This window comes from Solanum lycopersicum, chromosome 5 (genome assembly GCF_036512215.1).
Source record: "Solanum lycopersicum chromosome 5, SLM_r2.1".
NCBI classification, from domain to species: Eukaryota; Viridiplantae; Streptophyta; class Magnoliopsida; order Solanales; family Solanaceae; genus Solanum; species Solanum lycopersicum.
This window is the reverse complement of record NC_090804.1, coordinates 2,370,993-2,383,133: the sequence shown is the minus strand read 5'-3', so window position 1 is coordinate 2,383,133 and position 12,141 is coordinate 2,370,993. Positions and strand designations below refer to the sequence as shown.

The window sequence follows — 12,141 nt, the reverse complement described above, 5'->3', positions numbered from 1 at the left end:
TTAATCGAGTTAATTAAAAATTAAATCTTTTAAATCATTGTGTAAATGAGATCAATGGAGAGTATGGAGTGGGAGTGGTATGATCAAGAGGTAGAAATTGAACACATTTTGATGAATAGTAAAGAAATAATGAATGAATAGTAAAGAAATAATGAATTTGAAATATTATTTATAGTACTTGTTTATCGGGTTTTGATTAGAAAAGTCAAACTTTTAAAATAATATTTAATCAATAAAAGTAAAAATATATTTTTAAAAAAGTGTTCCTGGTACCAAACACACCCTTAAAGAATCGTTAAATACAAGAGATGAAATAAATGAAAACATATTATGAAATTATTTTATATCACTTCCTAGTAATATGAGACAAAATAATCTCAAAATTAATTAACACCTTAAATTAACATAAAATAAAAATTAATACCAAATATTTTTTCGAGATTACTATTCTTATCTCACTTGCCAACGAAGACCGAAAAATATTTATGTCCCATTTAGAACAACTCAGCATATAAATTTGTATTTCATTTATATACACTTTGATCTTTCACTCTCAAGACTACTTCTCTTCTCAATATCTTCCTCAAATCTTAGGCTTCCAAAAAAAAAAAAGTACTAAAAAAAAACAGTTCTTGATTTAACAGATGCTTAGGATTTAGTGGTCTCTTCACTTTCTCCTATGAAAAATTAAGAATACTATATTTGTGTTCTCTTTTTCTTTACTTGTATACATGGGAAAATCATGAGTCCCAAGAAAATCTTTTTGCTCAAAAGCCACTTTAATAAAAATGTTTTTGAGTCAATTTATGTGCAGAACAATGACTTGGTTTTTCACTTCTATTTGGGGTTTCTTGTGTTGGTTTGTTTCCAAGATTTGCTTTTTCTTAGAGAACAGGTATGATTATATGAATCTTTTTTCTTTTTTTTTGAAGTTTTAGTTTTTTATTTGCTTAAAGTTTGTATCTTTTTTGATTTTTGTAGGAGGGTTGTTGATGAAAATGATGAAATGGACTGTAAAAATCGGAAAAGATTAGATTTTGATGAGAAGGGTGTGGAAAAAGAGAGTTCTTTTTTGGTTCAGAGTAAGTATGAGTATATATCTGGTAAAGATTCTTTTGGTTTTATAGAGAAATCAGAAGCTAAAAGTTTTTTAGTTGAAGAAATGTTTGTGAATTTTAATGAAGGAGAAGGGGTTGTAGAAAAAGAGATTGATAAAAATTCTGATGATAAATTGTTTTATTTCTCTTTTTTCAAAAATGGAAGTGTTTATCAAGAAAAATCAGAGCTTTTTGATGAAAAAAATGCTAATGATCAAGAAAAGTTGGAATTTTTAGATGAAAAGGGAGATAATCTTTGTTTTGAGGAGATTTTGAGGAAAAATGATGAAGTTTTTAGTGATATTGAAACACGGGATTCAGAGGATATGTGTTATGAAATTCAATTGCTTCCTGAGAATGAGTCTTTAATTCGAAATTCGATTCGAGGGTCTGAGGGTCTTGGAGATGAATTATGTTCTAATAGGCATCTTAATGGATTCTTGAAGAATGATCAGTTTATGGATGGTGATAGAGAAGAAAATGATGATAAGGGGTTTATTGAATTGGAAACTTCTTTGCATAATTTAAGTTTTTCTATTGGTAAAGGTGATTTTGCTGCTAAAAATGTTGATGGAGTTGAAGTAACAGATGTGAAGTGTGAGGAAGTGAAGTTAATAGATGATATTCAAGAATCTGTAGACCATAATTCGAGTCGAAAATCATGGGATATCGATGATTTTGCTTCTCAAAATGTTGACAGAGTAGAGGAAACAGATGTGAATGGTGAGGAAATGAAGTTAATGGATGATATTCAAGAATCACCAGATCATAATTCGAGTCGAAACTCATTGTACATGGATGGTTTTGCTTCTCAAAATGTTGACGGAGTTGAAGAAACAAATGTGAACTATGAGGACTTGAAGTTAATGGATGATTTTCAAGATTCTCCGAATCATAATTCGAGTCGAAAATCATGGGATACAGATGGTTTTGCTTCTCAAAATGTTGACAGAGTTGAGGAAACAGATGTGAACTATGAGGAAATGGATGATTTTCAAGATTCTCCAAATCATCATTCGAATCGAAAATCATGGGAAATGGATGGTTTTGCTTCTCAAAATGTTGATATAGTTGAGGAAACAGATGTGAACTATGAGGAAATGGATGATTTTCAAGAATCACCAGATCATAATTCGAGTCGAAAATTATGGGATACTGATTCAGATTCGGATGACGATGATGATATCTTGTTAGAACATCAGAATTTAGTCAGGCAAATGAAAATGGAAATGAAAAATTCAAGAATCACAGGTCTGCCTACTATATCAGAAGATTATGAATCTCCTAAAGTAGTAGAAGATATGAAGCCATTGAAAATTGATGAAAAAATTGGATACAAATATTGTATCGAAGAAATTCAGAAATTTTACAAGAGCTATGCTGAAAAGATGAAAAAATTGGACATCTTGAATTACCAGACATTGAATGCTATCAGTAAGTCTCTAAAACCATCACTATATTCGATTATCATCGATTATCTTTGCCATGTTTTCTATAGCTTCTGTTTTGATATGCTTTACCTTGAGTCGAGTGTCTATCGAAAACAATCTCTTTACCTAGTCTACGTATACATTATCCTCCTTCCATCTTTAATTGTTACATTTTGGTTTGGTGTATGACAATAATGTATCTTGTTTTCTGTCCATTTCAATACTATTAAAAGATCTTGTAATGTCATTTTCAGCTAACACAATAAATAAATTCATTCTGAACCACCAAATTTATGTATTGAAGATTGAACTTAATATCATATATGCTTATTGTCTTGTCTACACTAAGTACTACTAATTTATAATATTTTTGACCATTTGATCCTTTGAAAAGACCAGTGTGACATAATCACCACTTCTTGAAAGTAGCCATTATCAAATGCCTAAAGGGGTGCTTTTGTTTTTCCTTTTCCAATTATGTCATGCAATTATCAATGGCTTTTAATGCCACTCAACAGACTTTTTTTGGTCCTTCCACTAGGTTCCAATTTTCTTGGCCTAATGAATTGCTGGTTTAGGAACAATAGCATAACCCCACAACCACTTTCATCTTGGACTTTATATGGAAGAAAAAATTACACAAAATTATGAATTGTCAAATTGGAATAAAATACAACAACTTTTCCATTCGTGGTAAAATGGTCGAATATGCCCTTGAACTTCGCGAATGGTCTAAGTTTGTCCTTTAGTTGTTGTTGTTAGTCTATACACTACAACAATAGCGATGATATTTTAATGTCGCAAAAGCATTTAGCGGTTATTGAGCTAATGTCATTGCATCCAGAGTCGCTTTAGTCTTTAGCGGCATTTATATAAAGTTTTGGTTATAAATACTCATATTTATCATTGCCTCTAAAAAACTGAGGGCGAAATTGTTCTATTTCGCATAGTCTAGGGGTGATTTCATTGACTTCAAATTAGCTTCTTGAAAAGTTCTTTATGAGTAGTAGACTGGTGATTCTGATGTTTTACTCTTTAATATAGGTTTTCTTCAGCTTAAGGATTCCGAAGGGTTTATGTCGAGCAAAAAAACGTCAATGTCGATAGCCAAAGCCTTTGCTTTACCAAGCTTCTTGGCAAACAAACAAAGGAAGATCTTTGCTGATCCTGCACAAAAATCCATTTGTGAAATGAATAGAGACTTGGAAATAGTATATGTTGGGCAAATTTGCCTATCATGGGAAATTCTCTATTGGCAATATGGTAAAGCTAAGGACTTGCTTGAACATGATCCACATGAGTATCACACATATAACCAAGTTGCCGGAGAATATCAGCAATTTCAAGTACTTTTACAAAGATTTGTCGAGGATGAGCCATTTCAAGGACCACGAGTCCAATATTATGTCAGGAAGAGGTGCATTCTCCGTAGCTTTCTTCAAGTCCCGAGCATTAGAGGTATGCATTTTTTCGTTGAGTTGTTAAAATACCTAGACTCATAGTAACGAGAGGAATACTTTGACTGTCTAGCAGATGATCGTTTTAAGGGTAAGAAGGGAGGACGAGAAGAGGAAAAGGATGTCATTTCCATAATGAAATTGGGCGACGTTATTAAGGAGACGATGCAAGTTTTCTGGGAGTTTCTTCGTGCTGATAAACGTGAAGCTAATTTGGCCTTAAAGGGTGTTCAAGGAACTCAAATGGACAATGCAGAAATCGAGCTTTTTATGAATGTCAAACTAGACCTTCAAAAGGTTAGTCTAATCTTTACCTCATAGATACGCCACACGCCTTTCACTACTTAAAAAAAAAAAAAAAACTTAGCAACATTTCGTAGCTACAACAACAACATGTTGACGAAGTTCATAGCCAATTCCAGTTCTTTTGGTTTCTAAACTTTGTGAATCACTTGATATTCTCTATATGCAGAAGGAGAGGAAGTTGAAAGATGTACAAAGAAGTGGCAATTGCATAGTGAAGAAGTTCCAAAAACAACAAGAACGTCGATTGAGTCCTTCATTATTCGCGTCACTCGTGGAGCTAAAGTTGGTATCAAGAGTGCTAAGTTTACCAAGATTAAGGAGAGATCATTTGGTTTGGTGCCAGAGGAAACTAAGCAATATCAATGTTGCAGGGAGAAAAGTTAGCATGGAACAATCTTTTTCACTTTTTCCATGTTAAGTATTAGTGATTAGTATATGTCTAGTTTTTCATAATGCTAGTGAAGATCTTCTTAGGACTATAGTTCTAAGCTACGTTGTTCGGACTCTTCAAAAATGTCACCGAATGCATGTCAGATTCTCTAAAAGTAGTGTATTTTTGGAGAACCTGACACGGGTGCGACATCAAAAGTGAAAGAGTCCGCACAACTTAGGTTCTAGGCTATGTTAGTACCCAAAAAAAAAAAAAAAAAACTTGCACCTTTGCTTCCCCTTGAAAAAAGATACCTAGAGGAGGAGAATATGTAGCCTGATTTTGGAAAGGCAAATTTAGAATAATGGTTAATCATGTTTTTGAATAGTAGTAAAATAGATTTATAAAGTGGTTGACTTGAAAAGTATCAAATGTTAGAAAAGCATTTTTAGGTATTTGAAATTGATTTTATAAATGATAGTTCTATGTTTGAATAAAAGTGTTTAAATCGATAATAAATAGTTAGAGATCACATAAGATAAAGACGTAACAAGTTTGATTAAATTAAAAAATGATAACTAAGTTACGACTTTTAAACACTTCTAATATTTGTTAAACACTTCAAATCAAAACAAGTAAAAAGATACTTGAATAAAACACTAAATATTTAAATCGCGAATAAAATATCTTATCGTATGTAAATATTAATTATCCCCCTCAATCATCGGTATGAAATTGAATTTGGGAGTCATTATTATCACAATTCACAAGCCAACAAGTTTATATATTTTGACTAATTTGCATGAAGAAATCAAACCAACGACAAAATCATAAGCTAAGCTTTAGTCACATATAATCTCCACTTAATGATATCATTTATTTTGAAATATATAAATATTTTACGAAAACATGACAACTAAAATAGAACTGTAAAAATAATATTTATTATTAATGTAGTCTATCTTTTTAAATCGTTTTTGTTTTGGAATTTTCGTTCCTTCTAATATATTTTTTAGTGAATTGTTTCTTCTTTTCTTTTTTTTTTTTCAATAAAGGAACGGTGGATTGATGAGGAAGAATTCTAAGCCCCCAAACTTCACGATGAAGGAAGACCGTCCACTTTTTGGAGCACCACAAAAATTTCTTGATTATACATCGATCGTGATGATTTAATCATTAATATTTTATATAAAAAGAATAATTAAATTTATTTAAAAAATTAAATGACAAATCAAATGAATCAGGTACATAAATTGTCAGATTACATTTTGTTAAAAAGAAAATACACTTACACTAACACTGTAGAATAAGTAAGAGTTCGAGATAATCATAAATAAATATGAAACGAAACTCTAAGTCAAGGATTTTATATATTAAATGATCTAAATACAATTATTTAATTTATTATCGAATTATCGATTAACTCATTAAAAAACATTAAAAAGTTATGAACCAATAATTCAATAATAAAGAAAATAATTAAAATTGTTAGAAAAATCGCTAACCAATAACAATCGATTATCGATAGATTAATAACTTTTTTCGATAATTATATCAACTTTGATACAATTTGATAATTTAATCGAAGGAACTAAGTGTGTTATTTCGATATAATTTTTTTACATTAAATTATTATAAAATTTAGAAGTTTTGAACCTTTGTGCATGAGATAAAATTAAACCAACTTCAAAATATATAAAAATCAGATGTAAAAGAAATAAAATAAGGGGAAAGGTCAAGTGAATATTACTTATTAAAATATTTGGGTCATAGGACATTCTTGTCATCTTGACATTTAAAATTATTTATAAAATATATATGAAATAGATATTTATTCATTAATTATTTAATTATTCTAGTCACATTTTACATATATTGAAAAAGACAAGTTAAAAAGATAACTTAGTCAATAAATTTTTTAAAATAGATATATCATACAAAAACAAATTAATGGTCTTTGTCTAATGTGATTTCTATTGGATTTTGTCATTTTATAAAAAGCTTTACATATTAAATTTATCAAATATTTTTACTATCTTCTAACTATATTTAGTAAATTTTATATTTAAAATTATTTTATACATATGCTTATACCTTATGAGTCATACACATATTAGGAAAAATTCCTGAAATACACATATTATGTTTACCTTATTTTTCATATCCCTTTCTATTTTTAAAGTTTCTTATTTTGTTTAATGTATCCGACCTGTATATTATTTATCCGAAGTAATTTTTAGTGTATCTGAACTACATATTATGTATCCAATTTATGTTATAATGTATCCAAGATATTATTTAATGTACTCGAGCTACATATTATGCATACGATTTAATGTGATTACAAACGAAAGATGAATAGATTGTAATTTTATATTAATGGAAAAATTGTATATAATAGCAAACTAATAACCTAAATTAAATGGAATAGCTAGGGTTTGATTTAATTGTGCTCCATAACAAACATTAGCTAAAATTTGCCAGCGTCTCTCTCCCAAAAATCTCGCTCTCCACTCTTCATTCTCGCTCGCCTCTCTCGCCTTATATACAGAAGTGTATAATTCTGTTTCTGTTTTGTATAAAGCGAGAGAAAATTGTATATACACATGCAAAAATGTATATCTTCGTGTTATACACTTAATTATACAATTTACAAACATTTTACTTCAAAAATATTGCAGAGAAAAAGGCCAACGAATTATACAATTGCAGTAAAATACAATTTTCTCTAGCTTTATACAACAGATGTATATATATTGTGTTTCTGTTTTTGTATAAAGCGAGAAAAACATATATCTTCTTGTTATACACTTATAATTATGCAATATACATACATTTTAATTCGATTCAACTGTATGCAAAACAAATTATACAATTGCAGCGAAATAGGCCAGTGAATTATAAAATTTAGGCTAGCGAATTATACAATTGTATATATATAGCAAATTATACAGTTTTATGTTTACTATGGAGCGCAATTATGCAAAGTTTGCTATAACATACAAATATGAATTTTTTGTTTGCTATATGTAAAAGTTGCCCTATATTAAACTATGTGATTTTCTAAAATTTATCCTAAAATAAGTTAATTCGAACAAGCTCTAAATTGGGGAAGTCCATTTGCACGTTGGGTTTAGAGTATGAGTATTCTAAGCCCAAGCCCAATTCCACCTCAATCACAATAGACCTACTTAAAAGCCCATAACTATTAATGGGCTTATTAGTTTAATAGGCAATTTCTATGATCCAATATCAGCCGTAGGATCTAGGGCTTTTTTCCCCTTATATAAACACTACATATATTTTTCCCTTTCATTTAGCCTCTTCTTCTTCAGCCTCTAAAAACCAGAGAGTAGAGTAACAGAGCCGCCGTCAAAAATGGTGCAACGGCTTACTTACCGTAAACGGCATAGCTATGCAACCAAGTCGAACCAACATAGGGTTGTGAAAACCCCAGGTATGGTTTATTATTTGTTGTTGCATTTCTTGTTTTTTATCTGTGGGGTTAGTTGAGGTGCGTGAAAGATGAGGAAAAGGAAAAAGATGTGTTTTTTTTATGGGATGTGGGTGTTTGGATATTGAAGAAAGTTTGTGCTTTTTTTGTGTTTGGATGTTTGAAAAATTGAATTTTGAATAGGTGGAAAGCTGATTTACCAGACTACGAAGAAGAGGGCTAATGGACCTAAGTGCCCTGTAACTGGAAAGAGAATTCAAGGGGTATGTTTTTTTTGCTGTTTTATTTTGTGTTCATACTGTTTTTAATGAATGTCGTTGGTAGATATTGATTGGTCTGTTTGCAAATACTGTTATTTCTGGAATGTGTTTGCGTCTGATGATAGAATTGTGCTCAGGTAGAAATCCTGTTATCTATTATGAGTATTAGATTTATCTTGGATGTGCTGATTCTAAACCATCCTGGAACTGAGTTTTTATCAGAAAGAGCCTCTCTACTGACCAATGTAAGGGGTAAGATTTGCGTAAACACTGCACTCCCTCGACCCACTTTTAGGTTTGGGATTGCACTTGGTGCGTTGTTGTTGTGTTGATCCTATGCCACAGTTTGCTAATGAGTACTAATATTTGCTAGTTTGGAGTGGATTATAATGAGGTATAATAACTGTATATTTGATATTGCAAGGAATGGACCTGTACAGGGAGTAATGATTATAGAAGACTGATGAAACCTGACTTATTTGGGGTTAACTTGTAGTTGATTGATCCATCTATTTGTGATCTAATTGATTTATTATTTAATAGAGAATAAATTAAAGACTTGAGTTTTCAGCTCTCTGGAAATGTATGGTAGTGTTAATATAACATAACTTTGCTGTGGAATTCAGGATAGTATTGGTTATTGTGACTTACCTGGATAACCGTATGTGTTTTGAATATCAATCCAAAGGGAACATTTTTCTTGTACTATTATCAGCATCTTTGGGTAAAAAAATCCAATGATAGATTGTGTTGGGAGAAAGCTATTCATAGTTGGTGCGGACGATGCGTTGCATTTGGAATTGTCAAACTATTTCGGGTCATGTTTGACTTTACTTCTTAGCAATCTCATATTAACCTTTCCTGTGCGTGTAATTTAATTTGTAAGTTCTTTTGGCTTATACGTCAGCTATTCCCTCAAGAATAGCATGTAATTTGCTGATAGGTTATCTTTGTGACTCCTGATAACATGATTTAACTATATGACATCTTATTTAACATGCAGTTTTTCAATATAGAGAAATGGATGAAGTTATCCCTCTATTGTGCAAAATATACTCATTTTACTTTATCCTTTATATTTTGGTGCCATCATACCCTTGCCGTTGAGCTCTAGCATAGACAGAGTGCATTCCACTTCCACCTTTGAAATTACTTTGGTATAAAGGTTGAAATTTCGCCTCTATACTTGCTATTGTTTTAAAATACCCTCTATTATACTTCAAGTTGGAACCTAATAGGCTGCAAATCCGAGACAATTTGCTTGCACAAGTGTATGATAACCTCATCAAGCTGTGCCTGATTATCAATGTTATACAAAAAAGTGTATGAGTCCCAAGTATAACAAAGGGTAAAGCGTTTTTGGTCAACTTCCCTTTATTAAATGTATTATGCCTAAATGCATCTCAATTTATTTTTATGTACTTCTACAATATCATCAGTGTAACATTTTCTAATGGTTTGAGGCAGATTACTTCCTCATCAACTAACAGATGTTCTCTGTAGCTATCAGTGCATCTCAAAAAAAAAATTTCATGTACCTAGAATATTATCAGTGTAACATTTTCTAATGGTTTGAGGCAGATTACTTCCGCATCACGTAACACATGTTCTCTGTAGCTATCAGCAGTTAATATTTTAAACATGAATGCAAATGCCTACTGCTTTTGATTGTATAGTTGTTTTAGGAGTCATCATTTCAATGGCTTAAAGACTTCTCTTTTTGCAGATTCCACACTTGAGACCTGCTGAGTACAAGAGATCCAGGTTATCTAGGAACAGGAGGACTGTGAACCGTGCTTATGGTGGTGTGTTGTCCGGCAGTGCTGTACGTGAAAGGTATAGTTTTGGTCCACTAGAGTGTTCTCAAACCGTTTAAACAAAATTAGTGTTCTTCCAACTCACTAGATGTTTTCTTGTACAACAGGATCATCAGAGCCTTTTTGGTTGAAGAACAAAAGATCGTGAAGAAGGTTTTGAAGATCCAGAAAGCCAAGGAAAAGCTAGCATCCAAGAGCTAAGCCTTGAATCCTCGATGATGTCGTGAGAGGAGTTTCTGATACTGCAGGTTTCTAGGAAATCATGACTGTATTTTGATTTTTGGTCTTGAGATTTGTATGTTGCTGGTTTTTCGTTAAAATACGATATTGGAGGTCTTTCTTCAGTTTGTCGAAATATCCGTTCTCCTAGGTATCTCTATTTTCTTGTTCTGAATATTTAAACTTGTTATGGATATTTGCAACTTCTATTCAATTAGGCTATTCGTTCCAGTTTTGATTCTTAAATCAGTTTATACTTGAATCTGAGTTTGTTTTGATACATTTTCAATCTCTATGAATCAATGTTTTACATCTGTTAATACTGTGTTTTTCTAGTCAGTATCAGCAGGAAGCAACTTTTTGCAAACCAGAGTGCAATATCTGGTTTCTAATAATAGAGTTACGAAGGTATTAGTTATTTAAGGCTATAGTTCCGATTTTATCATACCCAAGCATACAAATATACACTGAATAATAAGATAATAGTTTAGTCTAAGTTGATTGTAAAACTTGGTGCACCTGAGTAAAAATGTCTCCGATGATATTTTTGAAGCGATCGAGTAACATGTTAATTAATTTAATTTTCTGGTCGTAATAGTTTATTTATAATTTAACTTTGGCTTTTTAAGGCTTTGTACTTGGCAACTATAATTTTTTTGTTATCGTAAAGTTTACTCACTTCAGGAACAACTTTGATATGACTTGACAAAATGGTTTATAAATATGTCTCCCTTAAAGGCCAATTAAATGAAGTTACATGATCAAATGACGTGGCAACCCGATCAAGACAATGGCAAATCAAATTAAGTTCGGCCCAACATTATCTATGATGGGCTTGGTCCTTTTATCGGGACGTACTAAGGCCCACTACTTGTGACTCCAATACCTCAAGACTCAATTCATAAATTAAAGTTCAAAAAATCACATAAATAACTAAACTTATGGATACAACAATTTGATACGATGATGAATGACATTCAAGTCCAATTCTTTATTTTTAAGAAAAACTTATTTTCTCTTCGTACCGCATTGAAGCTCGACTATATCTAGATTGTTCGTTGCAAGAGGACTCATTTTGGAGGCAGCTATCCTAACAAAATCTTTTCTATGCACAGTTGGAATTCGAGTCCGAGTAAAGGAATTCCAACCATCCCACAAAAATCCACGTTGATTAAGCCCAAGTTGTTTGTTCACAAGTAAATCTCTAAAGGGTAAATCCATAGATCTTGAGTCAAAGTTAAGCTAACGGTTTGAAATGGAGTTCTAAAACTTATTCGCATCGGGTGGTTATACCTAATATAACGAATCGACAAAAATAGAGTATGTACTCAACATTATAATCAATACAATTCTTGATTTCTCTAATTCTAGATGTGAGATTTCTACGTTAGCTACATATAATAGAGTAGAGAGATTTGGCTTGATAATCAAATCAAATATTGATATATTTATGTCACTATTTTTATAAGAAAATCATTAAAAACAATACAGAAAAATCTGTAAACGGAATCAAATCTTTACATGATCATTTTCTCAAACCGACACCAATCTTGGTGCTTGCCAAATAAAATAAATAAAATTGAAACTTATAAAAATAATAATAATGTGCATTTAATTAATGACTAAGAGTATATAGTAAGGATACATCCATATATAGACTATATGATATAGTAATATCAGCTTGCTTGTAAAACTAGCAATGAATCACAATATACTATTTTAATTAGAGTT

At 31.3% G+C, this 12,141-nt stretch overlaps 2 protein-coding genes across 2 annotated transcripts; both read left to right on the top strand.

The window, feature by feature from the left end:
• Nucleotides 1-481: 481 nt before the first annotated feature.
• LOC101267021 (uncharacterized) lies at nucleotides 482-5,084 on the top strand. Its single transcript, XM_004238752.5, has 5 exons — nucleotides 482-895; nucleotides 982-2,531; nucleotides 3,572-3,985; nucleotides 4,061-4,281; nucleotides 4,457-5,084. The coding sequence occupies exons 1-5, from the start codon at nucleotides 789-791 to the stop codon at nucleotides 4,706-4,708; spliced, it is 2,544 nt and encodes an 847-aa protein (XP_004238800.1). The 5' UTR covers nucleotides 482-788; the 3' UTR covers nucleotides 4,709-5,084.
• A 2,839-nt stretch (nucleotides 5,085-7,923) lies between these two features.
• LOC101266720 (large ribosomal subunit protein eL34) lies at nucleotides 7,924-10,641 on the top strand. Its single transcript, XM_004238751.5, has 4 exons — nucleotides 7,924-8,117; nucleotides 8,298-8,377; nucleotides 10,101-10,210; nucleotides 10,299-10,641. Exons 1-4 carry the CDS (start codon nucleotides 8,039-8,041, stop codon nucleotides 10,390-10,392), a joined length of 363 nt encoding a protein of 120 aa, XP_004238799.1. The 5' UTR covers nucleotides 7,924-8,038; the 3' UTR covers nucleotides 10,393-10,641.
• Nucleotides 10,642-12,141: the final 1,500 nt, after the last annotated feature.